Source organism: Pimephales promelas, chromosome 25 (assembly GCF_988280905.1).
Source record: "Pimephales promelas chromosome 25, fPimPro1.hap1.1, whole genome shotgun sequence".
Lineage (NCBI taxonomy): Eukaryota > Metazoa > Chordata > Actinopteri > Cypriniformes > Leuciscidae > Pimephales > Pimephales promelas.
The window spans coordinates 18,197,260-18,224,056 of record NC_142793.1 but is presented as its reverse complement, the minus strand read 5'-3'; the positions used below and the strand labels follow the sequence as shown (position 1 = coordinate 18,224,056).

The following is a 26,797-nucleotide window of genomic DNA, read 5'->3' as shown; positions in this document are numbered from 1 at the left end:
AAAGTATGCCCTTTTAGATGAAAAAAAAAATAACCTTAAAACCTGTAAAGTAAAAATATATTTCACAGACATTAACAATAATGAAACAGGAATACAACAACAAAACAAACAAAAAAACGCCAATGCTTATGAAATTACACACCAAGCATGACTGCTGACCTTTGACCGAGGTCTCAAAAAAGATTACCATGGGAAAGTCAGTGGTTGAAATTCCACTTCTCCTCAGCAAAGCCTCTAAAGTGTGCTAATTTTCCAAAGTCAATAGCAGAGGAAAGTATCCAGCCTTGCAGATGTGAAATTTTCCTCTTGCTCATGACCACCAGGGATTCAAAAGTTTGTTGTTCTCTGTCAGCACACCTCTGTCCAGCAGCCAGTAGTGTTCATCTTTTATCTCTTCCCCTAAATTCTGGCCTTTTTTTCCTTGTTATTTAGTGCTACAGTTGATGTGAGATCTAAATAGCGAATTTTAAAGAGGAAAGGACTGTTTGGCGGCCTTTGGAGGGACCAGGATGTTGGCCTGACAGCATCACTCATTATTGTGACCCCTAAATGTACCACATCACACCGCCCTTTCTCTTTTTCAGTCACACTTACCGTAGTTCAGCGAATTGTCACGGACGAAATCAAGTAACTCAATCCACCTTCCAGCTTCTTGATATTTCCAACTGGTATTTCTTATCATAGGCCTACTGTTTTAATTGTCATGATTTTAAACACGTTTGTAGTAGTGCAAATTTTGTCTTTGGCTTCCCTCCAAAACTTTGACAGCCAATCAACATCTCTCTCTTTTAAAGATTTAAAGTAGGCTATTTAAAGCGACAGACGATAAACTGCAGCAAGCTTCGTCATGCGTTGGTGTGGACGCTACACTGTAAAAATGAATACGCTTCATCTTATCAATAAAATTGTGGTAACAAATTACAAGCAATATTATTAATTAAATTGAACAAATTAGAACTGAGTAATATTAATCAAATTATTCCTTCAAAGTTAACCATTTAAAATGGGTAAAAATTTACACCAAAAAATTAAACAAAAATATCTGAATAACAGACAGGCATCAAAGATTAATTAAGAGCTCTTTATTTTATATTGACAACATTGAAGACAGCTGTTAACAAGCAGAATCCCTGAAGGAGAAACTTAAAACTAAGTAACACCGATCACCATAATGGCGACTTAAATGTAGGCCTAAATAAAAAAAAGTTTTACTCATTTTAAATGGTTAAATTTTAAGGAATTAATTCGATTAATCATAACTCAATTCTAATTTGTTAAATTGAATTAATAATATTGCTTGTAATCGGTTGACACAATTTTTTGGATCAAATAAAGTGCTTTCATTTTTACAGTGTGAATGGGCCTTTAGCATGGTGAATCCACCCTCACGCAAAAGCCTATGTGACACAGTTTTTAACTAAAAACTGAAAACTTTTTATGTGTTTTGGCCGTTCATTTACAGGATGAAGGAGTTTTGGGGGCCTGCAAAGAGGTTTCAAAGTGCAAGTTATTTTAAAAACGATATACCGTCATTGTCTTGGTGTAAACTACAAAAACAGGAATTTGTGAAAACAGTGACATGCGCTTATAGTGTTCAGGTTATAGTCGCATATTATGACATCGCCAATTATTGACCTGGAAGATCAGTGTGAACAGAGATGTTTTGACAACATCATCTGTAGATCTACGTGAAAAACGCACAGGAATTAAATATATTTTTTCAGCATTTCGTAAACGTGTCCACCCAAATCTTCGCCATAATGGTAAATTGTCCCCGCACTTTACCTAAGCAACTAATGAATGAGAAGTCTCGCATAGCTTAGAATAAAAAAGTATTTAAGATAAAAAATAATTCATTAGCTAACTTGCTCTTTGCAAAACAATGTGCATATGAATTCATGCAATCGGGAATGTCGCTTGAGACAAATTTGACCAACAGAAACTCTGCTAACAGGGAACAATCTCAGAAAAGATTCAAGTTATAAACAAAAGTTCTTCCACTAACATTAACAGAATGTTCTTTTGTAATCATCTGGCCTATATTGTTCTCAAAACATTATTTATAAAAGGCCTATAAATAACATTTTGGGAACATTATAGACCGGATGATTACAAAAGACGGGATAGATGCTAGATATTATCAAGGGGGGAAAAAGACGTAGGCTTATTACTACAATTTTCCCGATAGGCCTACAAGGTTTTTTTTCCTGGAAACATTGTAGAAATATATATATTTTCCCCTTGATACTACTTGTTTCAGAACATAAAGAGAACATTCAGAAAGTAGGCTAACACCCACAATGTTTACCAAACGATAACCAAAAAAAAACTGTTCAGAGAACATAGTAGGCTAATCCCAGATAATGGCACAGGTACATCTCTAAAATGTCTAAAGAGCGCTTAATCTCTATTGCGTAAATATCTATTGCGTACAAACATCTGCTAAACATCTTAGAAAAAGCAGACATCTCAAAGACGTTTTCTTAACATCTCTCATGAATAATGTAAATGCAGACATCAAATAGACATCTCTGATAGCTCAGAAGGTTTGAATGTGACTTCTGTGTGAGTTTCTTACATCAAGTAACGGACGATGGACCTTTTTTCCCCACACCTTAAAAGACGGTGAAAGAGAGTGCGCGGATTTACATTGCCTCTCTCACGGATGCTCAGAACATTAGCGCCGCATTTGAAGATCCCCCGTCAATTAGTCCCACAACCATGATGAAAGCCCTCGCCTAAGGCAAGGAACGCAAGAGCCTCTGAATAGCTGTGGGCTTCACAGAAGCATGAATTTGGCAGCTATCTTCGGCAAGGACATTGTACTCTAATTGTTTGCCCAAAATGAATAGGTTCAAAATGGTTGGATGTAAATGTTTTAGATTCTCCTGACGCACTTGTCAGTCTTAGTTACGACAGCCTGCCAGATAAAAACTTTCCTCATTTTATTAGAAAAACAGGATGTGTGGGATTTTAAACACTACATCAGAGTTGAAATATAAATATTTTGTAATATTATAAATGCTTTTGTCAGTGTCCTTGCTGAATAAAAGCAGTTTTTTGTTGTTTTTTACATGAGGGACACAGTAGCATATACTGCATATCTATTGAGATTACTTTTTTTTTCTTTAAAAGGGAATTTCTTAGGGGTTGTGATCATATGAATAATTGCTCGAGAGGCCTTGAACCATACATGTAGGCCAAATGACTATGCATGTGAATGAAAGGAATTCAGCCACACAGTTTTGTGGGTTTCTGATTTATTTTGGCAGTTTCCATCAAACAAGCTTCCAGTGAAACTCTAGTACTACTTGTGTTTATGCTGATGATTTTTACATTGAGGGTGAATTTTAAAAATGTTGACCCAATTTACAACCCCTCATAAACTTGTCAATCAATGAGGTGGAGGAGGCGAGATTTCCTTTGTAAAGATGTTATTAGAAAGCAAAGAAGGTTTGCTCCTGACAAAATATTTTGCCACAATACCTCATCCAAAATAGCTTTGTTTTTCCAGAAAAGAATCCTTCCTGGCTTTGCCCATCGGGTGCTGCTGTTTTCCTGCCATTCTTTAGACTATCACTTGATTCTCTCCTGCCTTCCTGCTTTAAGCCTCAATAGAGCAGCTATTAGTGTGTCCCCAGTCAATCATCAAAACACATAATAATGCAACAAAATTCTCAAATCATTTTGTTAAACGATCAAATAAAATGATCACACGTACATTATTGTTAAAAAAAATCATAATCATTATATACAGTATATATAAGTAAATATTTCTTAAATATATACATGTGTGTGTATATGTATATATACAAAATAATTATACACAGTTCACACACATGAATTATGTAAACAACTTTTATTTTGGATGTGTATATATATATTATCACATTATCAGTGGTCTTCGTCGTAGGTTAGAAACCTGGGTGTGCTCTTTGATACCAATCTCTCATTTGAAAGTCATGTGTCTAGTATCTGTAGAACCGCATTTTTCCATTTTAAAAATAGATCTAAATTACGCCATATGCTTTCATTGACAAATGTGGAACAATTAGTTCATGCGTTCATGACATCAAGGCTAGATTATTGTAATGCTATAATGGGTGGTTGCCCTACACGCTTAATAAACAAACTTCAGCTAGTCCAAAACCCAGCAGAACCAGAAAGTATGACAATATAAGCCCGGTTCCGTCAAAACTGCATCGGCTGCCTATTAAACATCGTATAAATTTGAAAATATTGCTGATTACTTATAAAGCACTAAATGGTTTAGCTCCGCAGTACTTGAGCGAGCTCTTAACGCATTATAGTCTTTCACGTCTATTGCGATCTCAAAACTCCGGCCAGTTGATAATACCTAGAATATTAAAATCGACTGCTGGCGGTAGATCCTTTCCCTTTTTAGCACAAAAACTCTGGAACAGTCTTCCTAACATTGACCCAATCTGTCAGCTCAAATCTAGACTAAAAACACATCTCTTTGGCCTAGCATACACATAACACACTATAGACTCCCTAAATTCAAAATTAGGCTGCATTGTTTAGATCAGCCGGAACCAGGAACACGTCCCATAAATCCTGATGTACTTGGTACATCAAAAGAAGGGTGGGACCCTCTATGGTGGACCTGCGCCTGGACCCATCCCGACTCATCCTCATCGACACGACAGCCATCGGCACTGATCCTCAACATCTCGTCTCCAAACTGGCGTGATTACTTCAACTTCCAAACAGATGGAAATGGACAAATTCTCTTAATGTTTCAATCCAATTTGTTTGGATCGAAGGAGAACTGGCCCCCGATTGAGCTTGGGTTCTCCCAAGGTTTTTTTCTCCATTCAGTCACCTGATGGAGTTTTGGTTCCTTGCCACTGTTGCCTTGCTTTTGGCTTGCTTAGTTGGGGACATTTAATATTCAACAATATTATTGATCTGATCTCATTTTCATGTTATCACTGTGAAGCTGCTTTGATGCAATCTGTATTGTAAAAAGTGCTATATAAATAAATGTGACTTGATTTGACTTGGTCTTATACACTTGGAAAAAAAAAATGTATTAAATTTGTTTTGTGGATATTGGAAGACTTGAGTGTGTTGGGGATTTCCAATAAACTACCGTGGGAAAAGATTAGACTTTTCTTATTGATAACAGCATGCTCTACGGAGAATTCATAACAAGACACAACATGTTTCAAAAGACATAAGTATATGTTTATATTTTTTATTTCTTTCTACAGTTGAAAACATGAAGAAAATATTTCAAGAAATACTAAGGAAATGCATCTAGTCTAAACAATCTGAACACAAGAAGTGCTACAGAATGAGGCATTAAAATATTTAAAGTATCATTGTAAGAGCACACTGAATCAACGTGTCAACTTTCTGAGAAAAATCAAATGCTAACATCGGTACAGAGTCCAAAAGAAAGAAAAAGCATGCAGCCTAGATGCAGAAATCATGCTGGATTATTAGAATATACTTCAGTGTTTGTTACCTTGAATACCACTTCAATAGTTCTCAGAAAAAATCTCAAGAGACATACTGCCCGTATTTAAAGCTCCATTAATATTAATTCATATTAATACTTATATCATATATTGCACAAGCCCAAAATTGTAAATTTATTCGAGTGGAAGGATTGGGGGGAGGGGGGTGATTCACAATGCATCATTTTGAAAACATTATGTAGATTGGACGGTCATATCAGAGATTCAGTGCCACCGTAGAAATTATTCGAAATTAGATTCGCACCCGTCTCCGCATCTTATTATGCGACCAAGCCAGTGACAGTTCATGTCAAAGCTTCTACTGTAAGAAGCAAAACAGATTATCCATTTGCAGAAATGAGACCACTTTGGTTTTTAAGAGTACTTTTTCTGTACAAAAAAAAGGTTTATTTCAGATTTATGTTGGAATAAAATTCAAAATTCAAAATCAGTAGCACACTGCAATTGATTCAACTGCACCTGAGATCCGTGGCATCTCTGGCCAAGGCATCAAATTCACAACAAAACTGATAATAGATGATTGACTATCCCATTTCATATTTAGGTGTGATGAGGTTTAAACAAATGCATTAGTCTTAAAAAAACGTAGTTGATTTAAAGCAAATATTGTTTTAAAAGAAGAAACATGATCAAATGGAAACTATCATTATACTAGCGCAGAGCACAACAATATTGTGAGATTCATCACTACTCCATAGGATAAACAGCTTGACTGCATTCACAACCAAACTAACACACCGAATTATGTGAAAATAAATAAATTATGACTCATTTGGTATGTACAGGATTACTTCTTTCCAATTGGTTGTGACTATTTACTTCGGTTAGTAAGCCATTTCCTAATCTAGGGCAAATTAACATTAATACAAATTAGCATTGACTTCATCTTCAAAGGGCCACTGCAGTCAGACTCGCGTTAGAAAACATTTAATGCTAAACGCTTCACACTGTGGGTTTTCCGCCGTGATATCAGTCCCCTCGCAGTGCAGAGTCGTGTGGTGATGGTGCCCTCTGTTGCTAAGAGTGAGGCAGTGCAGGTGTGGATGAAGGAAGAAGGAATGGAGGGAAGTATAAAAGAAGAGAGAGAGAGAGAGAGAGAGGAGTTCTACTCATCGCAGCCCAGAAGCTCCATTCGCAGGGTGATGCGTTCATGCCACGCCCACGGCAGGACGCGGACGAATCGCGCGTAGAAGGGGGGCTCGAACACGTTCTTTTTGTGCACGTTGTTGTCACTGTTGCCAGGGAAAATCTGCAGGTGAAGCAGAAGAAAATAAAGATGGGGTGAGACAAGGACATGACAGATGGATAGGGGAAAAATTGGAACGTGTTCAATGAAAATTCTACAATCATGACTGTGGAAGGCAAAAGATGATATTTTGAAGAATGTTAAAACTTTTTTAGTCTTTAGGGTTCAAACAACATATTGGTCACCATTCATTTTCATTATATGGGAAAAAAATTCAAAACATCATGGCATTGTAGAAAGTCAGTCATACAGGTTTTGATTTTCATTTTTTTGTTTGTTTTTAAATGTGATTTTTTTTAACTTCACAGATCGACCAAAGTAGACCAATGTTGAACACATAAACATCACAGACAGCGTTATTTTAGTATTATTTATTTACTATTATAGTAATTAACATTTATTTTTATACATTTTCATTTTAAATTGAGTTATTTTGTTATGCGCTTTTGTAATTTTAATCATTAAAAAACATTTCTATTTAGCTTTAATTTATTTAGATTTCAGTTTTGCTTAAAATAATTTTATTTCATTTAGTTGCCAAGGCAACATTTTTATTTTGTTTGATTTTTAAAGTCGGCATGAAATCAAATTTGACAAATCTTCTTTTTATATGTAATATTGTAGTGTTTATTATAAATTATTTATCGATGCACTTCCTTATTTTTTTTTTTAAATTCATGTACCCTTATAATCTTTAATCTAATTCATTACCCTTCCCTCCCCCATCGAAACGACCTCACTTCTATTTCGGTCACGTGGAATGGCGAAAAGGTGTGGCCAGATCCGATGAGGGTGCGGTTATTGGTGCACCGCCTCTCAGAGAATCGCATTCAAATCTGCCTCCGTTTTGTTTGCAATGCCCAACCTCCAACGATCCAATCAATTCCCGAAGGACGAAATCAAGCCCTGCCCTAAATTTTGTTTTTTTCTAATTTCAGAAGCCGTTTCACTCGGATATACGTGACGACAAGGAAAAAATTACAATCTCAACTTCCGTTTCAAGCAGACTTAAAAAAATTACAATCGCAACTTCCGTTATACGCCGACTTTAACTTTAAGTTAAATTTTTCATACAGTATAATATCCTCAGCTTTATTTCATTTAATAGAAAGAATTTTGAATAGTTTTAGTCACTTATCACAGCCACTAAATACATGAAGACAAAACATTTTTGCAACCCATTTGTGTTCTGAGTGAAACTTTTAATGTGTGGAAAGGGACTTTATCCAAAAAAAGCTAGGTAACATACTGTAGGCTGTGTCCGAAATCACATACTCTCTTGAGGAGGTACTTATTTTTGAAGAAGTGTTTGTGAGTGCTAAAAAGTATATTCTATTGAATAATTATGTGTAGTATGAATGTAATATGGCCGTTCTACATCCCCCATGTTGTCACTATCATGTGACCTACCAGCGTCAGTTGTGTCACTTAACTGCCATTCATAAATCCTATAAAAGTGTCAATTTTGATTCTGATTTTGATTTTCAATTGAGGATTCCAATCTTTTTCAGAAACCAACCTGATCTGTTTTTGTCTTGTCGTCTTTGAGTACGGTCCAGTACTTGCCGTCATCACTGTGAGCTACTTTATAGGCGGACACAAACTGCACATTGCCAAAGTCTTTGGCCCCTTGTGTGATGATCCCTGTGATGCGCTTTGGTCTGAGCAGATCCACCTTAAAACAGACAGATTAGAAAAACTCAGCATGTGGTCTTACATCCAAAACCGGCATTTAGTTATAATCATTCATGCTCTGAGATATTCATTATTGGCCTCCTGGTAATTGTGTAATTGTAAGAGACAGATGTATGTAAATGATGGCCTCCCAGGACAGTGATTTCAATTTCAAGATTAAAAATTGGTGCGTTCCGATTGCGTACAGCCTAATGTATGAATGTGCTAAGATCCCAAAGCTACGATTAAGAATGAATTCATTTCTTAAAATGGTGCCAGACATTAATAGAAGGGAAGACACTCAAGCTCAACATGAACAGTATCCAGGTAATACTCCCACTTAATAAAACATCAGAGTGACATACACTGTATGTGTGTATATACTGTACATTCCTATTTAAAATATATCACGATTTCCACAACAACAACAAAAATTAAGTCGAAACATAATAAGAAATGGTACTTGTGCACCAAATCAGCATATTAGAATCATTTCTGAAGGATCGTGTGACACTGAAGACTGAAGTATAAATATTACTCTAGACATTACACATGGATGTTAATGTAAATAATGACGTTATTCTGTCTCTTTACAGATGTCTCACCTGCAGCCACTCTGAGCGGTCATTGGTGGCCGCTGTCCAGGCGTTGGTCTTGCCCTGCTTGTCCAGACGAGCGTAATGTGGGTGCCAGGTGAACGCCTCGATCCCCCAGGTGCGGAAAGAGCTGGAAGCCGTCAGCTGCCTGTCATCGATCAGCCGTGACTTGATACCTAGCGGCTCGGAGCAACCTGTCGTGTTCAAATACACTGTGAAGTGAGACAACAGAAAGAGAAAGAGGGCGGGGACAAGAAGTGGCAGAGAGATGGATGGGAAGCGTGTCAGCACAAGCGGCACAAACCACATCAGCTCAGAGTGGATCGAGAGTAAGTTTCATGCAGGTGAGTGGCAAGATGCTGTGTGTGTGAGTGTGTGAAGCGCATGCGGGCGAGAGCCGGCGGTGTGTGAAGCATGCATGCAGCTGTGATGGACAGCCTGAGAGACACAGATGGAACAGTAAACTGGGCAATACTGTGAATAAAACAGACATGTGCAGCATTTCAACCATGTAGGGATGCATTTATTTCATGCATTTAGACAAAATAATATAGTATATTATTGTAAAAGTATATTTAATATTATACATAATTTTATAATATTATAAAAATTATTTTAATATCGACCATTAAAAAATATAATTAATTTAATAATTTATTCTATAATTTATTTAATATTTTTACATTCATTAAATGTATACATATTTTTAAATATTTTATTCTTATTGCCAAATGTGTTATTTATATTTATGTGTTATTTATATATATTTTTACAATTATTTTTAATGTTAATTTAAGTTGTTACTAATGTAACTTTATTTACATTTTTTTGTTTTATAATATAATATAATATAAATGGTCAATATATTAATTAAAATATATTAATATAATATAAATTAAATAAATACATAATGAAAAGACTTCATCTTTCGTAACATTAGCAAAAAACAAGAACGAAATGGCCTAAGCACATACCACAGAAATTAACCAGTGTGATTCATCATCACTATAAGCAGCTCAAAATTGTGTCACATGTACTAAATAAGTCAAAATCTGGCTTTACTGGCTAGAGTCCCAGTGTGGAGAGATGTGACTGTGCTCCTTCAGCCAAATAGTCTGTGGTCCTTGACTTCACCACAAATGAAGAGGAGCAGGAAATTGTGCAAATTGTAATGCTGCTTACTCACTTTTTCTTCCATAAAACCACAGCGTTATTACCATATTCTAGTGGAGTTGTTTTGTCTTTTGGCTCCCATAAATCTATTCATAAGAATGTATAAACATGCAAAAATATTGCTGGGACTTTACCGTTGAGTTCACAGCCCACCAGCTCCACTCTCAGGGTACAGGCTTTACGACACACAACAGGAACGATTCGTATGTATTGAGCGATGATTGGAGGGTCAAACAAATTGGTCTTTGTCCCATCGTTGTCAATATTACCAACGAAGATCTGGAGAACAGAAATGTATACATGTATTAGTTACTCAGAGATTATAATATAGTTACAGGTTGTGAAAAACTTGATTCAGGACTTTTATTTTATAAACAGATTTTTGCTTAATGCCTTCATTTATTTTTGCAACTTTTCAAAATCCTATTATGTATTAATCCTATTGTTTACCCTTGTCCAGGGACCCAGACTTTTAATCTTTAACTATGAAAATTATTATTACATGGGACCTATTACACCCTTTTTCAAAGTTCATGCTTACGTAAATGTAAAAAAAAAAAAAAAAAATTAGTTTTCACATTTTTCAACAACTACAACTGACCAAAAGTGCCCATAGTTGAATAAACACCTATAAACACTTTAAAGCCCAAAAAGTAAAATGAAATAAAACGACTGAATCATCACCATGTCTTTGTTTTGGCCCTCAGGTCTGTACATAGTGTATGTTCGCCCATCCAAACTGGACGCCACCTTGAAGGCTTTGATGAACTCGGATGTGCCCATGCGACTAGCACCCTGGGTAATGATGCCAGTGAAACGCATTTTCCTCTGTAGGTTGATCTAAAATAAGCGATGAAATGGGTAAATTTTGGGTAAATATAGATCATATTTTGGGTCCAAACTGAACATACTAGTTTACCTCCATCCAGGGGTTCTTGTCATGTGTCGCAGAGGTCCAAGCATTAACAAGTCCCTTGTTATTCAGTCGGGCCAGCTCAGGCCCCCAGCGCTGCAGTCCCAGAATGCCGTAGTACACCGAGGAGGCGGAGATCTGAGACTCTGCGATGCCTCCTCCTTCCATTCCCAGCAGAGAGATGCATCCTGGGAACCAGAGCCAGATATTAGCAGACATTCAAGCACTCAGGACACAAACAGGCTAACTGGGTGACAGACAGATGGACAAACAGTGTGATGACCACATTCACAGGGGAGAGACATAGACATTGTGTGCTGAATATAGTCGCCAATTGAAAAGCCAAATATGTGGAAAACAGTCTGCGTCCAGGAGCCGGACATGTGTGTGCTGGCAGTGTCCTACTCACGCAGTTGGCAGTGCTTTCCCACATACGGTGAGGGACATTTACAGGTGAAATCGCCATCAAGATCTCGACAGATCCCTCCGTTCTGACAGGGCTGGCCGGCACAGTCGTTCACATCTGCAGGAATCATAAGGTTTCTGTAAAGCTAATCAAAACTGGTCTGGAAAAGCCTGAAGTGATCAAAAAACAAAGCTTTGTGACCTCTAGGTGGCGCTCACTAGCTACATGCAACTTCTACATGGTCTGAGGTAAATATATTATCTAAAAGATAATTTTATCTAATACACATATTTATTCTGCAAAAAAAGTTCAGAACATAGAAAAGTCATTAAAGTCACTTTCATTTAGTAAATTTGGTTTGGGGGGGTTCTGATGCCCTGCTTTGATAAGACACATTCATTTTTGTGACCTAATGGTTTACTTTATGCAAAATAAAGCACTAATTAAAACTGTTAAAATACAACAAAACCTCTAAAAAATATCTCATCTGAAAAAAGGACAATGCAGTGGACCTAAAAATGATCTAGAAATGTATGCCACACATCAAAATTAATATCACTGAATTACATCAAATCAAACCAAGTGCTATTTATTTTAAAGAAAGATTTTTCCAAGCAAAAAAAACAACAACAAAAAAAAAAAAAAACATGGAACAGAAAACATTTGTTTAGGTTTTAAACAACATACAACAATATACAAAACAATAAATTGGGTCAACATATATATATATATATATATATATATTATGCATGTATGTGTTTAGGTTTTTTTTATCCAAACAGAATACTTCTTAATTTATTGTAAAGTTTGTTTTGCTATACAGTACCAACTTACTACTAATCAGTACGAGAACATGAGTATCGCATTCATAATTCCAGCTGGACTATTTTGTTTTGACAGCTATGTGAAGAACTAATCATGGATTTTTCTTAAAGTATACAGTCTTGGAAAACTGCTGTTTGCTCATCCAGTCAGAAGTATTTGTGTCATTCAGTTAACAGCAGGTGTCCAGGAGGTAGGTATTAAATCAAGTGCAAGAACTCTTGTCATAAAGTTTTCAAGTTAATATGTCCTGGGACCTGAATTGAGAGCATATAAACAAAACCCACATATATGAAACAACATAATCATAGCACAACTGGATCTTTGCAGTCGTTCAGTAAGAGGATATACCATCTGACAGCAGACCTATTGAAGTTCCTAATCCACTTATGACCAACCGGGCTACGTCAAATCACCAACATGCTTCAGAATGATTAAAAGGTCAACATGATGACTCAGTGTATAATGGTCTTCAGTATATGTTGTGGAGGGGAAAAAACACTAAATACAGAGGGGAAAAAAACAGTCATGGATTTTATATGTTGTAAAATGGCACCAATCAGAAAAAAAAGAATAAAACATTCCAGGAAAACTGAAGGAATTCAGGGGGATTATCTGGCGTGTGCAGATGGAGCGTGACTGAGTGCGACTGGTCACAGCGGTCCAATGCCAACGCAGTGCTCAGACATACTGAAAACACTTCCAAACCTCCAGAGGTCAGCGAGCGGCACTTCCCTCATAGGTGTAAAGAGCAGTCACAGTCGACTCATGTTGCCCTGACTTAGAATGACCTGCTTGATCAAATTTGCATTTGTTTCAAGCACTAATTATGTGATAGTCATAGAATTCACAGTCGTACCATGAGTGCAGCAGGCGTAATGTTATGACGCAGCCGCGCCTGAAAATAGTGCCCAGCTTCCAACGTGACCGGGACTAAGTTTGTGTAGTCATCGCGCCTGCTGCACTCATGGTACGGCAGTGAAGTTTCCTGATTATTACACAGGAATGAGAGTATAGTTCCCTGCATATCAGCCTAGAAAATCACAACTTTACATTTTCCGTCTGTCTTAGTGCACGATGTAACTATAGAAGAGTCAAGTTTTAAATAGGAAAGATATCGAAACACTTTGGTAATTTTTTTGGGAGAAATGCTAACGGTCTTGTGCACTTCAATGATGTATGCTAAGCTATGCTAAAAGTGGTACCGCCAGAACCGGAGATCGGCTGAATGGATTCAAAAAAGGTAAAACTCAACAGTTTAACTCTGGGGGAGTTGTAAAATGAGCGTATTTCCAAAAAAAAAAAAAAAAAAAAAAAAATGGAGTATCCCTTTAAGAGTGAATTAAAATGAAAAGGTTGTATATTTGAATCCTTAAATAAGGGCATTTCATTAATTCAGCATGTCATCAAAATCTCACTCCAGCCAAAGATGGCAACTCTAGGAGGCTATAGATAATAACATTTAGCACTGGACCAAATACTAGCATTAAGATTTGAGACCCTTTTAGTTCAAGGTCCTTCTTCAGGCCTGGAAACTCATAAAACCGCAAAATGCTAACCGTTATTCCTATTCTAATGAAATTGTGAAGCACTGAACGGAGAAGCAATTCAACGCAGTAGTGTATTGTATTACTCTGAGAACATCAATATCTAGCTACATAATGTGAAATGCAATCTTATGTCAGTTGCCACATCATCCAAATCAATAAAATGCAATGTTAGCAGGTCTCTACTTCCATACGTGACAGAGAAATTGGGGCATCCAAGAGAAAAGACTGAAGCACGCTGGGAAGGAACAAAGGAAAGCTAGCTACACATCGAGTCTATGAACAAAAACAGTGTATAGATGTGTATGTGTTTTTTGAACAACGGTTCATAAAGGTTGCAGCACCATTGTGTTTATGTATTTATTCACTTTCTACATAATCTATACCTGCTTACTGACTGCAAGCCGTGTCTCCTGCCTTTGCTCTGGTCATGTCTTCACAATTTAAACTGAAATAATACAGATTCAAAATATTAATAAATATAGTAGTATATAAATAATGCTAAAATAACACTGCTGTGGACCACAGTTTGAGAAGAATGCTTTACGCCCAAGTTCTAAACAGCCACTAAAATCCCTTTAAGACTAGTGAGAAAAAAAAAAAGAAAAGAGTTGAGAAAAATACAGCAATTAGAGGTGGGAAATAATCAAGCTCTTATTCAGTAGAAAATAGGGAAATTACAGCGTAGTGGCAGAAAGGCAGCACCAATTAAGCTAGCTTCAGATGCAAGAATTGAGCTCTCGTTAACTGTTCGACTTACTTGCAGACACACAAAAGAGGCTCTGACTCTACATTTAAACCCTACAGCAGGTTTCTATTTCAATCACCACAGCTAATGTGACCAGTGCTCCACTGCATAAAAGCTTTTGACATAGATTTCATGGCCTCTTGCAGGGCTTTCAGACCAATTTCATGCTGTCAGTGAAACATTTCTGCCAGCTGAGAGCCGAGGTTGTGTGCGGACTTCATTTACTTTGCCTCCTCCACTTGCATTTTACCCCAGCAACAGGGCCAGTGTGTGACAGTGTGGGTGTGCCAGGCTAACGTCGTATTTTAATTTATACTACCACTATGTTTGGCACTAAACTAAACTATGCAATGTACGAGTTTGCGTACTCCACAATCTTTGCCATCATCCAAGCATGATTTAGACGTCTCCTCGAGGGATTAAGAAGCTTTTAAACAGTCAATTCAATGTCATCTTCTTTCTAATCTAGCCACATTCCAGCCGCACTCTGAAGATGAGCCCGCATGCTATACTAAACCCAGTCAAAACATCATAACCCTGCTATCAAACACAGGAAAGCTGGCACCGAAGCCATAATATCCACCGTAATCAGAGAGATTGTGAGAGAGTCTCTGTGGTGAACTAAATAATCCATGCTGTCCTAAAAGTATAGCGTGGAAAAGCAACATTCAATTATGTGAGGATTTCTGGCATCTTTCTCGCTGATTAATTCTTTACCCACAAAACAATGTTTACTTGAAATCAAATCAGTGAAATCCAAATCGAAAAATGGGAGAATAACAGTTAACCAAAACTGACCCAATTTAGTTTCTTATGACAGGGATTTGTAGGACCTACACAAATAAAATGAATGCCATATATCCATACAGAACAAACCCATTGAAAAATAAATCATGCATCTCAGATTCTTTTACTCAATTAAAACATAATGGATCAATTTTTAAAACATGGTAAATACAAGTTTTAAATACTCAAGACGTTTTTTTTCAACATATGTATTGAAATTGGCTTATTAAACGCTGTAAAAACACATTTTCAAGATTTGTTAATATCACAACATTTTTTCTTTTGTCAAGTCAACTTCAATAATTTATTTAGTTGAGATAACTTATTATTTTGAGTTTCTGATGATTAAATTAATCTCCTTCATTGTACTGACTAACTTTTTCCAGTTCAATCAACGTAAAATTTTAAGGCAACCAGGTTACTTACTTTTTTAAGTCCAACCAACAATATTTTTTTACATTGAAGATTTTGCTGATAATAATAATAATAATAATACGCTCCAATAAAGGCAATAAACTTATTTTATTGTTCTGATACAAGAAAAATCTCTATATTAAATGTGTTAAAATAACTTTCTTAGTCTTTCCTATTTATGACGCACCAGTCCAGAGAGAGGCTACAAGAGTTTACATTAAATTTAATGGCAGATTCCAATTGATTGTTTAACCAAAATATCAATATTCATCAAAATAGATGTTATGCGTAATGAGGAACGTTTAATTATAAATAAGCCGAGATACACTGAGACTCTTATTTTGTTAAATATCTATGCTTTACTACTTCCAGCTGCTCATTCAAATAGAGATGAGAGGGTTAAAATGAGTGGGCTACTCTTGCAACATGCCACATATTACAAAATAAAACTAAAAAGTAAATACTGTCATAATTCTTCGACATAATATAATGAAATAATAAGGAATCGCTTGTTAAATAAATAAACGTGCAATATTCCTTGATTGCGAACTGCTTGAACATGTTTGGATGGATGGATGGATGGATGGATATTTTTCAGTGCAAATTGTTCCAGAGTCAAATGTTTCTCTTTGTAATCTTTAAATGTACTTTATGCATGACATCTTTATGCATATCCTGTTTGACTTAGTAATAAGGCCAACTATGGAAGTAAAATTGGTTGTAAATGCATGTCCTGGTGATTCGATAACAATCGTGTTGCAATCATGCTTATGTTATTAGTCTAAAATGTGAGACGCAGTCATGACTTGGCTGTTTGTTGTGTTGTGCTGAGGGCTGTAAGTCTGGTTGCCCATCAGCCAATGGCAGACGACAGCAGAGATTGAAGCTGTTCTCTGCTGTCTTAACACTTGCATCTGTTAACATAGCGGAAATTCGACCATCTGCCCTCATTACATCCAGAGAGCTTTTGGGATTGACGTCTGCCACGGTACTTGGTGAAATAATTAGTCACATATTTATGAAGAGAACAGCTGCATGTGATCCAATCGACTCGCTGTGCAATTTTTTTTTAACTTCTAAGAAAAACTTCCTGCAATACAGTATTAAAATTATCTTCACATCAGAGCTATGACCAGTCAAAGTTAAAAAAAGCGTGTGAATATAAAATAGTATTAGTATTAGGTGTATTTAACATTCAAACTGCTCACATACAAAGCTTAAAGGAGTAGTTCACTTTTAAAAAAAACTTTTGCTGATAATTTACTCACCCCCATGTCATCTAAGATGTCCATGTCTTTCTTTCCTCAGTCGAAAATAAATTAAAGTTTTTGATGAAAACATTCCAGGATTTTTCTCTATATAATGGACTTCATTGGGAACCAAACGGTTCAAGGTCCAAAAGACAATTTCAATGCAAACTGCAAACTGTTCAAAGGGCTTTAAACGATTCCAGACTATGAATAAGGGTCTTATCCAGCGAAACGAACGTTCATTTCAAAAATAAATAACAAATTTTAAGTTTTATAAGCTCAAATGCTTGCCTTGCTCTGTTCTGTGATGCACGTTCGTGACTCTCCTGTTCGAACTCATTCATCAAAATGAACAAATCTTTTTTCGAGTCCTTTGGTTCATTCAACGAACGAAATTAACGAATTGACTCGGAAAAAGATTCTTTCATTTTGATGAACGAGTTCGAACAGGAGAGTCACGAACGTGCATCACAGAACAGAGCAAGGCAAGCATTTGTGCTTATAAAACTTAAACTTTGTTATATTTTTTTTTTAAATGACCAATCGTTTCACTTGATGTGACCCTTATTCAGCGTCTGGAATCGTTTAAAGCCCTTTGAACAGTTTGCAGTTTGCACTGAAACTGTCTTTTGGACCTTGAACCGTTTGGTTCCCACTGAAGTCCATTATATGGAGAAAAATCCTGGAATGTTTTCATCAAAAACCTTAATTTCTTTTCGACTGAAGAAAGAAAGACATGGACATCTTGGATGACATGGAGGTGAGTAAATTATCAGCAAAACTACTCCTTTAAGCATATGTTTCAGATCTGAGACTATTCAGCTTCATATTCAAAGTTGAACACTAAAAATGCACTATAATCCTATTATTTACAAATCTTTTACAATATTGGCTTTAATAATAAGCAACTTATTCACTGTTAAGGTATGATCACATTTACTCTTTGCTCAGCAAAATTTTATGGATGAAATCCAGCCATTTTAATAGGAATCCATTTCGAACAACACACAAATTCAACATGTTAACCAATAGAAAGTTGCTTGAATTGAAAGTGACTTATGTGCAAGCAGTGCTTCATGCATCTCTACACTATTGGCAATTCTATTTGGTAAATCTGACTGAATCCAGATGATTTAGGCTGTTTATAGGTATAATTTGCCATTTGGGTTCTGTTCTTTGTCAATTAATGACCATTTGGATACAAATGTGATCTCTGTCTTCATGTAAATTGTATTTCACAAACAATCAAGTTTGTCATAATTCTCAATGGTGACACCTGGTAACCACCTGCACGTTTGTAATGAATAAAAGCGACTCACTGTTCTGGCAGTGAATTCCATCGAAGCCTATTGGGCACTTGCAGACGTATTCGCTGAAGACGTCTCCTCTGCGGGAGTTGGCGATGATCTCACAGACACCATCGTTTTTACAGGGGTTTGGGTTGCAGGGCCCTGAGAGCAAAGTTCATGTGAGAAAAGCTCTGCCTCAGCTGAAATGGATACAAGTAACCTTTGCACATACAGTGTCGCTTCTTAACTAAACTATTTTTCCCCACACAACTATAAATAACTGATTAGATTGTTACCAATCTCTGTCTCGTTGCAGGTGTGTCCAGTGAAGCCGTCATTACAAATGCAGATAAAGGGATCTTTTCCCACTCCGGTCACACAGGTTCCTCCGTTCAAACACACATTTACTTCACAGTAGTCAGCTGAGGGAAGACAAAGACTTTTACATTCATTATTGACAAAATCTTAAAAAAAAAACCCTCAATGGCCCTCATTCATTAAACATGAGTAGAAAGAACGTCTATTTAAATGATTTATAAAATGTTATTTGAATAAATTGTCACGTTCAAATCAATGTAACATGACTTTTCGATTGAAAAATGATTCATTTTGTCTTTTGTGAATGAGGCTCATTTGGGTTTAATTCACTGCCATCAGCAGTTTTCTGATGGGACATTACCAATAGTTAAGATTTTCACTGGGTTCACAGTTCGGTTATGTTTTTATTAAGGCCGGACGGAATGGATCATGGACACGATCCAAATTGCTGACAAGGCCACAGCATTAAAAAAAACCTAGAAATTTCGCAGTCCTGTTGTCTATAGAGAAATGGTTTGTCAGGATGTTACGTAGAATCACAAAGCACAGAGGAAAAAGCATGAAAACACACAAGGAAATTTAGAAGAAGAAAAAAATAAAATGCGTTATCCTAAATGCAAATAAAAAAAAAATGTAATAAATACAAAGCAATATATACAGCCTATGTATAAGTTGTAAGTATGTATGTATATACTGTATAAGTATGTATATGTGTAAGTTTTTGGAGCTGTTATTTAAAGGTTAGTTTCAGCCTGACAGCCTTGAATGTGCAAAGTTACAACTTTCCACATTCCGTGCTGGCTTCCCACAACTCTGTAAATGACACCTCCGTGAGAGACTTCCTGTGCATCGTTGTGTCCTCCCCTGGCACCCATCCAAAATACCACAACGAACGGAGACACTCAGCAGAGTTTATTCCAGGTGACCAGCACTCAAAATGATAATTAGCACACGTTTAAAGCGCTCCACTGCAGGGTTCAACTGCCCCAAGACATCATTTGGGAAACAATCTCCTCTAATTGTGACTAAAGGCAACGGCCTTCATGCTCAGGGTTGGAGCTTCTGGGATAAGGATAAATCCCACAGAAACCTTCTTATCCAAACGATTGCTATGTTTATCTTTGGAATGGAATGCATCCACCGTTTCACCCAAACCAGAAGCCTGAAAGCACCATTCCCTTTACTCTTCTCAAAGAATTTTAGTACTGGAAAAAAAAATGGAATTGCCAAACATCTTTGATATACTATTCCAAGAACAAACTGTTTAGAACTCAAATAAACCCATCCATCACTGATTAGCGAACTCCATTGGGAACAGAAACGGTCTATGGATAGCCTCAAGGTTTCACAATCAAAAAGTTGTTTTTCCCAACGGTTACGGCGAAATTTACAGGGGAAATTGAGAACTGAAAGTAATTCATTACGGATTAATAACTTTAAACACAACTCATACTAGTCACAGTTCTGCTTGTGTTTCCAAAGAAATGGAAACTCTGAACAGAAACTGTTGCTGAACATCTGCATGGAATGTCTTTGCTTCTAATAAGATAAGTAACGAAAATGAAAATCGTGCCAGGATTTTTTTTCACCCTCATGTCGTTCTTCTGTGGAATGTTGACCAGGGTTGACAAGCAAAAATTATAATTATTATTATTAGTAGTAGTAGTAGTAATAAAAACTTGATTCGCAATTAAATGTGTATTTTAAAGTTTCCCTTTGATTTTATTTTAATTAATTATAAAAATATTAAGAATTGTATTTCTGTAATTTATTAATTTGTTGTTTTAAATATGTCTGTCAATTTAAAAAAATATATTAAATTATTTATTTTAAACATGAATTAAAAAAATAAAAGTTTGAAACGCGTTATATTTTATAAACATGTAGTATTTTATTAAAAGTTTCCCTTACCACAAGTGTTGCTGGATTCCCCTTTAGCACTTTTACATATTGTCTGCTTCCACGCACCTTGTGAGCCAGATCTAACCTTAACCATATATTTTAGTCACCTATAATTTAAAAAAAGCATGCAGCTTTGGAACAACATGAGGTTGAGTATAACTACTCCTTTAAACTATAACTGAGATTATATGAAAACTAAACAGTGTGGATAATAGTAAATGTCGGGACACATCATGATGTATCATCTCATCTCACACCAACCAGCTATACCTGGTTCAACCGTCAGAGAACTCAATGTCAGTCTAATACATTCTGGAAGGCCGATAGACAGTCACAGAACTGAACACATCAGCTGAACGCAAAGCTGTTTGATGAAGTGAAACATCTGATCAGCGTCTCATCAGCTGAGCTGGCCGTTTGATCAGCAAAAGCTCTGAAATGGAAGTGAGAGCGGATTATTCCCACAGGCTTTCGGATAGATAGGCATTATAGTATATCACATGGTCTTTTTCGGAGTTAAACGTGTATAGGCAGGCAACTGTGGGAGTGTTCGCTGCTCTCTCACAAATGAGCCATGAAAACAGGGACGACAAAAAAAAAGAAGCAATGGAGTTTGGCCAGGCGACTGTGCCCCTGAAAAAACAAGCAGGGCAGCGCCGAGCCAGCTCAGAAAATGAGAAATAACCAACATGCCATGTTCCTATTGACCTAGTCCCAAAATGGTAAAAAAATAACAATATTAAAACAACATCATTTTGACTGTCCTGATACTGAAAGTGTGCAGGCTTTAAAGGATATTCCATGGCGAAATGAAAATTTTGCAATGACTTTGGAGCACCAAAGGAACCAATGGCTGGCCGGTTACAAAACAATATTTTTGCGGTTCAGTTTGGTGAGACTCGTGACACCGAAATAACACACTTCAGCTCTAAGTTTTGGAACAACTTAAAGTAAACTGTCAAATAACACATTTGATGTGTGACTATTATGGTTTGCCAGAAAAACACTAACCAAAATGAACAGTTCAAACTGGAAATAACAGAACCATTCAAAACCATAAAACCAGTATAGGAGTAACTTCAGTCATTTCAAAAAGAAGCTCGACCTGATCTGCAATCTTACAAGCACAACCATTATACAGTAACTAATAACGTTTAAAAGTAGGGAAGGGCTTTAGAAGTGAGTCATCAGCATGAGGAGTCATTCAGCTACAATCTGCTGAGCGGATCACGCATACTTGGCCAACAAAACAACCCTTGACTGTCGTATTAGGAACAGGTGCAAAACAAAAACAACAGACTGGAGGACAACCAAAACACAGCACATGTGCATGTGAGAGCACGCAAATGCAATAACACACCTATGCTGAGTGCCCAGTTTGATTCTAGAGGATTCATAAAACAACGGGAAATGCAAGCTTAAGTCAAATGCATGAGTCTCACAGCAGCTAACAATCTTTCTATGGTATTACTTGATACTGCTTGATACTGGTACTTTAGTGCCTTGCTGTAAAATCTTAAATGGTATTGGGAACAATTTATTGTAACTTATGTACAATAAATGGCTGACAATTCTTTTTATATATATTTTGTATACGAAATACACTTAAAACACTAAACTAATATTGTATAGGCCTAATGTACAGTATGAAAACTTAATTTTCATTTGAAGGGAAATTGAAATTCTGTCATAATTTACTCTGTAAACCTGTATGAATTTGTTCTGTGTTGGTAGCCAAACAGTTGATGGAACCCATTGACTTGCATTGTATTTTTTCATACTATGGAAGTCAATGGGGTCCATGGTTTGATTACCCATATTCTTCAAACTATTTTCTTTTATGTTTAGCAGAAGAAAGAAATTCGTACAGGTTTGGAACAACTTGAGGCAGAGTAAATGACAGAATTTTTATTTTTGGATGAACTAACAACAACAGTAGTGTTTTTAAAGTTTAACTTCAAGTGAGCATCACATGCTGGTAAAGGTAATAATGTCTAAAATAAAAATTATATATAGGAGAAATGAGCATGCAGAATTACATGTCCAATACTGACAGATACAGATAAATTATTAAACAAATAAATATATTTAAAAACAAAATACAACACATTTTCAAATAGCTGATATGTATATTGTCCATCCCAACTTTTGATAGTTCCAACTTCCAAACATTAGTTTTATTTTTTTACAAGAGCATGATAATTTAAGACTGACCCCTATTTACATATTATTAAGAACTGTTTTAGCAGGATATTTTGAAATATCCATAATATCCAAGAAAGGTAACTGATCCATTTTAGTTAAAAATAGGTGTCTATAGGTGCTGATTTGTGTTCATACGTTCATGTATATTTAGATGCCTAAGTGTTACAACCTTCATGTATATTTAGATGCCTAAAGTGTTACATTACCTTTTAAGACCACCTGGGTTCACACTTTACGCTAAAGGTGTCCAGGAAAACACATTAATGGTGCACGTTACTATTCAATGTGTTCTCAGCTATGTGCTCATTTAAGATGCCTAAACACAGCCCTGGGGAACTTGGTGTTCCAAACATTGTGTTCCTACGTCACTGAATCCCACGTAAAAGCTCCCAGAAAAGATCAATCCACTGAGGCAGTCAGCTTGCACCTCTTAAGGACCAAGCAAATGACTCAAAGAAATGGTGTGCACACAAGAAACATCCTGTTCTTGGACCAATAAACTGCTTTTTGGCTTGTTTGTTTGAAAGTATTACTGTTAGTGAGCTTGCATCTCCAGGTGAGATTTCTATAATCTAAAGGCATTTCTCCAGAACACCACAGCAATCTGTTCTTAAAAATATCCCACCAAGTCTAAAAATACACTCTGACGTACACAGAAAACAGCCATTCTCTAAGCAAGGCAACGCAAATAGGCTTATATTAATCCTACTTGGAAATGCAATGATGCAAATGCATAAATATTTAGATACAAGCCAAAGATACAAAATAGACCTTTATCATGCAAGCGGCAAGGCCTATTCCAATTCTGGTAACAAAAGTTTCTTGAGAAGTGTTGGAATAAGGGATTTTAAAAATTCAATGAAGCAGATTGGAAAATGGAGCATGAGACCAAGATGGAGCGAAATCATATGAGAAATGGCATGTTGCGCTGCCTATGAATGAAACATTGAGTAGGGCTTATTGAAAATTAATCAGCCCTCATTGGAGTCGTCAGGACAAATGAGCCCATTCCCGGAGGGGAAGACCCCGCTGCCAGATGGCACGGGCCACACGACAGCTTTTCAACGACTTGCAAACACATTTGTGCAAAAGAGAGTGAGTTAAAAAGAGGAGGCTGTGTGGTTGCTATAATTAGAGTACTCTCCGTCAGCTGACCTGAGAGGCCGGAGTTGTGTTGTTGTTTTTTGCATTGATAAAATCCTTGCTTGCTGATTTTAAGCAGTTTTTTCTAATGAGGGTAAGATTTTGATGGATGAGTATTGATCTTAGATCAGCTTGAGAGTGCTGCTTCCATCCAAATCTGTTTACCTTCTCAATTTGATAAGTGAGACAAACAATTCTCAACATTTAAAGGGATAGTTCACTCAAAAATGAACATTTTCTAAGCCTGTTAAAGACAGAAGAAACATCCTTCGGTTAGGCATGATGCTGACCCTGTTCTTTTGCATACATTTGCAAGTGAATAGTGACCCGCAGCAAGCCGTCAAGCACCAAAAAGTGTCAAAAAAGTAGTCCATATGACTAAATTCCAAGCCTTTTAAGGCCATTTGTAGCTTTGAGTGAGGAACACACAGATTATTCACTGAAAATCTCATTAATGCTATTTGAATATGTGCCTTGTGTTCTGTTACTAAATCCGTTAGTATTAATGATGGTTGGCATCTTTGACATCAAACCAGGTGTGCCACATTTTAATACGTAAATTTGAATGTGAATGAATTTTGAGAGCTGTCAAGAGAAGATAAGTGTATAACCGTTACATTTTGATCTCTTCCTCAAACAAAGTTATAATATGGATTACGGAGCCATATGGACCGCTTTTAAAGAGATTGTTGTCCAAGTCACCATTCACTTGAATAGAAAACAGCAGTGTGAACTTTCTACTAAACATTTGCTTCTGAGATCCATGGAATAAGAAAATCACACCGGCTTTGGAAAGACATGAAGATGAGCGAAACTGGATTAAATTTTTTTTCAAAGCGTGCCAATGTCATCACATAAAGTATGAAAAAGGAAGATCAATAAGTCGGCAACTAAGCTATTTGAAAACTCCACAGAAAACTCTTTGACAGTGGAAACTCTCTGGAAGCGGTCAACTTTACACTAATGAAACTCTGCGGGAAAGAGGATGATTTTTCGGAAAGTTTGCGCAAACCTGTCCTGCTACACTGGTCATTAGTGACAGGAAGTGCCCTGGCCACATTAACATTGGGCCCCACAACATACGTATTAAAGTGGCCACATTCATGGGAAGTGGTTCAGTGATTTGGTCATGTTAGCCACACCTACAGACTGGAGCCCTATCACGGCCTGAGGCAGACAGGGAAGTGTGTTCTTAAATTGGAGAAGAACATCAGTGGGGAATAAAAAAATATTAATACTTTTTTTTTAGATATATTTAAATATAGACCGAACAAAAATCTATTTTGCACAGAGGATATATGGAGGAAATTAATTTAGACATGCTGTCATAAATCTTGGCACACATGAGAAGTGAAGGCATGAAATAAGTGCACAATGTTCTTCCACATCTGGCCATGCAGCTATAAAAGCCTGACCAAGCCTGTAGGTCACTGATAATGGATTTAAATCAGGACATGGTGTTTTGTATACACTAGTATAACAATAAAAGGACAAAGCAGAGAGCCAACGGCGTTAAACGCAAGACTGAACAAGGATAATGTAAATTTTGTTTCAAGCGAGAAATCAACTATGTCCACAGAGACGATTCATTACGTAAAGCCACCAAGAATTGTTTACAAAACGATCGTGTAAGAATAAACACAAGCATTTATTCATTCATTCATTCATTCATTCATTACTATAGGCTACACTAAAATAAAAATATACAGAAATATACGGTTTTGGTGACAAATAAATATAGCCCCTAGACTAAAACTTGCTTTGTTTATAAATGTAGTTTGCCATGCTGTCTCTGTAGCGCTCAGACGAAAACAAAAACACTTACCGCTCGCGGTGAAGACTGAAACGGCAAGAAAGCCCGCCGCAAAAAGTGGGAAACTAACAAATAAGCTGGGTAAAGTTCTCATGGTGCCGAAGTGTAGTTCTTCGGTCAACTTCTCGTCGGTCTCAAGAGTCGTTCGGTGTGAATCCGTTCGCCGTTATGACTACGGGTAAGATTAGAAGCGAGAAGGACAATATGTGCGCTCCCACGTGTATCTATGCTCTCAACCAATTACATTCTGTTTTCAACAAATGGTCCCGCCCATGACCCCGCCCCTCGGAAAGTCATTAGTTCGAATAACGGTGCTCGACTTGATACTGTAAACAAAGCGCGGCAGGGTTTGCAGACCGAGAAAACATTTGGTGGTTTCAGGTATTTTGCTGTTTACAGGGATAGCTCAGCAAAAAAACAAACAAACACATATTTAACGTTACTCACCCTCATCATGTCGTTAACTTGTAAAACGTTATTTTTCCTGTAAAATACAAAATGACCTAGTAGCTGACCATATTAGGTTATCAGGAAGTTAACTTTTGGTTATAAAAATAAACCCTAAAAGTGACCATTAGTGATCGTTTTATGAATGTTTATTTTGGGTTGTCTCATAAAAAACCCCTAGCAACGCCCTGGGAAGATTATGATAAGAAAAGCTGAAACCAAATAAGAACTTTAACGTTATGTGCTTGCTGCAAAGATGTTAATGGAAAATGACAACGTTTAGTCACCGTCCTGCATACTTTCCGTTCAATGAAAGTGAATAAGGGTGTGTTTCTGTTCAACTATTATTAACAACTAATAAATTATGACAGAATCTTCATTTTCATAATTTTTCTGAATTCTGCCAGGCTTCTGAAGATGTTAGAAGTGCTTATTTAAAGCTCATCTAGGTCTAACTTCATGCTGTTAAATTATGCAACTGAAGATAATTCTTTTGTATTTTTTTTTATAACAGTAATGAAAAGGGAGTTAAACTGGATTGTTGTGACAAACAACTGCTACATGCATACAAAAGCAGTAATTGGGCTTTGAAAGGGTT

The 26,797-nt window shown here is 36.6% G+C and overlaps 1 protein-coding gene across 2 annotated transcripts; it reads right to left on the bottom strand.

Moving 5' to 3' along the window:
* Positions 1-6,407: 6,407 nt before the first annotated feature.
* Positions 6,408-25,952, bottom strand: mfge8b (milk fat globule EGF and factor V/VIII domain containing b). 2 transcript variants are annotated; one of them, XM_039646942.2, is made up of 10 exons: positions 25,765-25,952; positions 18,668-18,793; positions 18,402-18,533; positions 11,519-11,632; positions 11,116-11,297; positions 10,881-11,036; positions 10,331-10,475; positions 9,033-9,235; positions 8,273-8,428; positions 6,408-6,756 (listed from the first exon to the last, which is right to left on the bottom strand). In XM_039646942.2, the coding sequence occupies exons 1-10, from the start codon at positions 25,844-25,846 to the stop codon at positions 6,613-6,615; spliced, it is 1,440 nt and encodes a 479-aa protein (XP_039502876.2). In that variant the 5' UTR covers positions 25,847-25,952; the 3' UTR covers positions 6,408-6,612. The 2 variants fall into 2 exon arrangements, with proteins under 2 accessions (XP_039502876.2, XP_039502877.2); XM_039646943.2 differs by having other exon boundaries at positions 6,468-6,756; positions 9,033-9,217; positions 25,765-25,949.
* Positions 25,953-26,797: the final 845 nt, after the last annotated feature.

Bases quoted from the DNA above. Each gene is read 5' to 3' on its own strand.
- mfge8b (XM_039646942.2), bottom strand. From the start codon at position 25,846: ATGAGAACTTTACCCAGCTTATTTGTTAGTTTCCCACTTTTTGCGGCG. The intron at 18,794-25,764 runs GTAAGTGTTTTT...GTCTTCCCTCAG, and splicing joins TTCAGTCTTCACCGCGAGCG to CTGACTACTGTGAAGTAAAT. The intron at 11,037-11,115 runs GTAAACTAGTAT...CGCTTATTTTAG, and splicing joins ACAAGAACCCCTGGATGGAG to ATCAACCTACAGAGGAAAAT.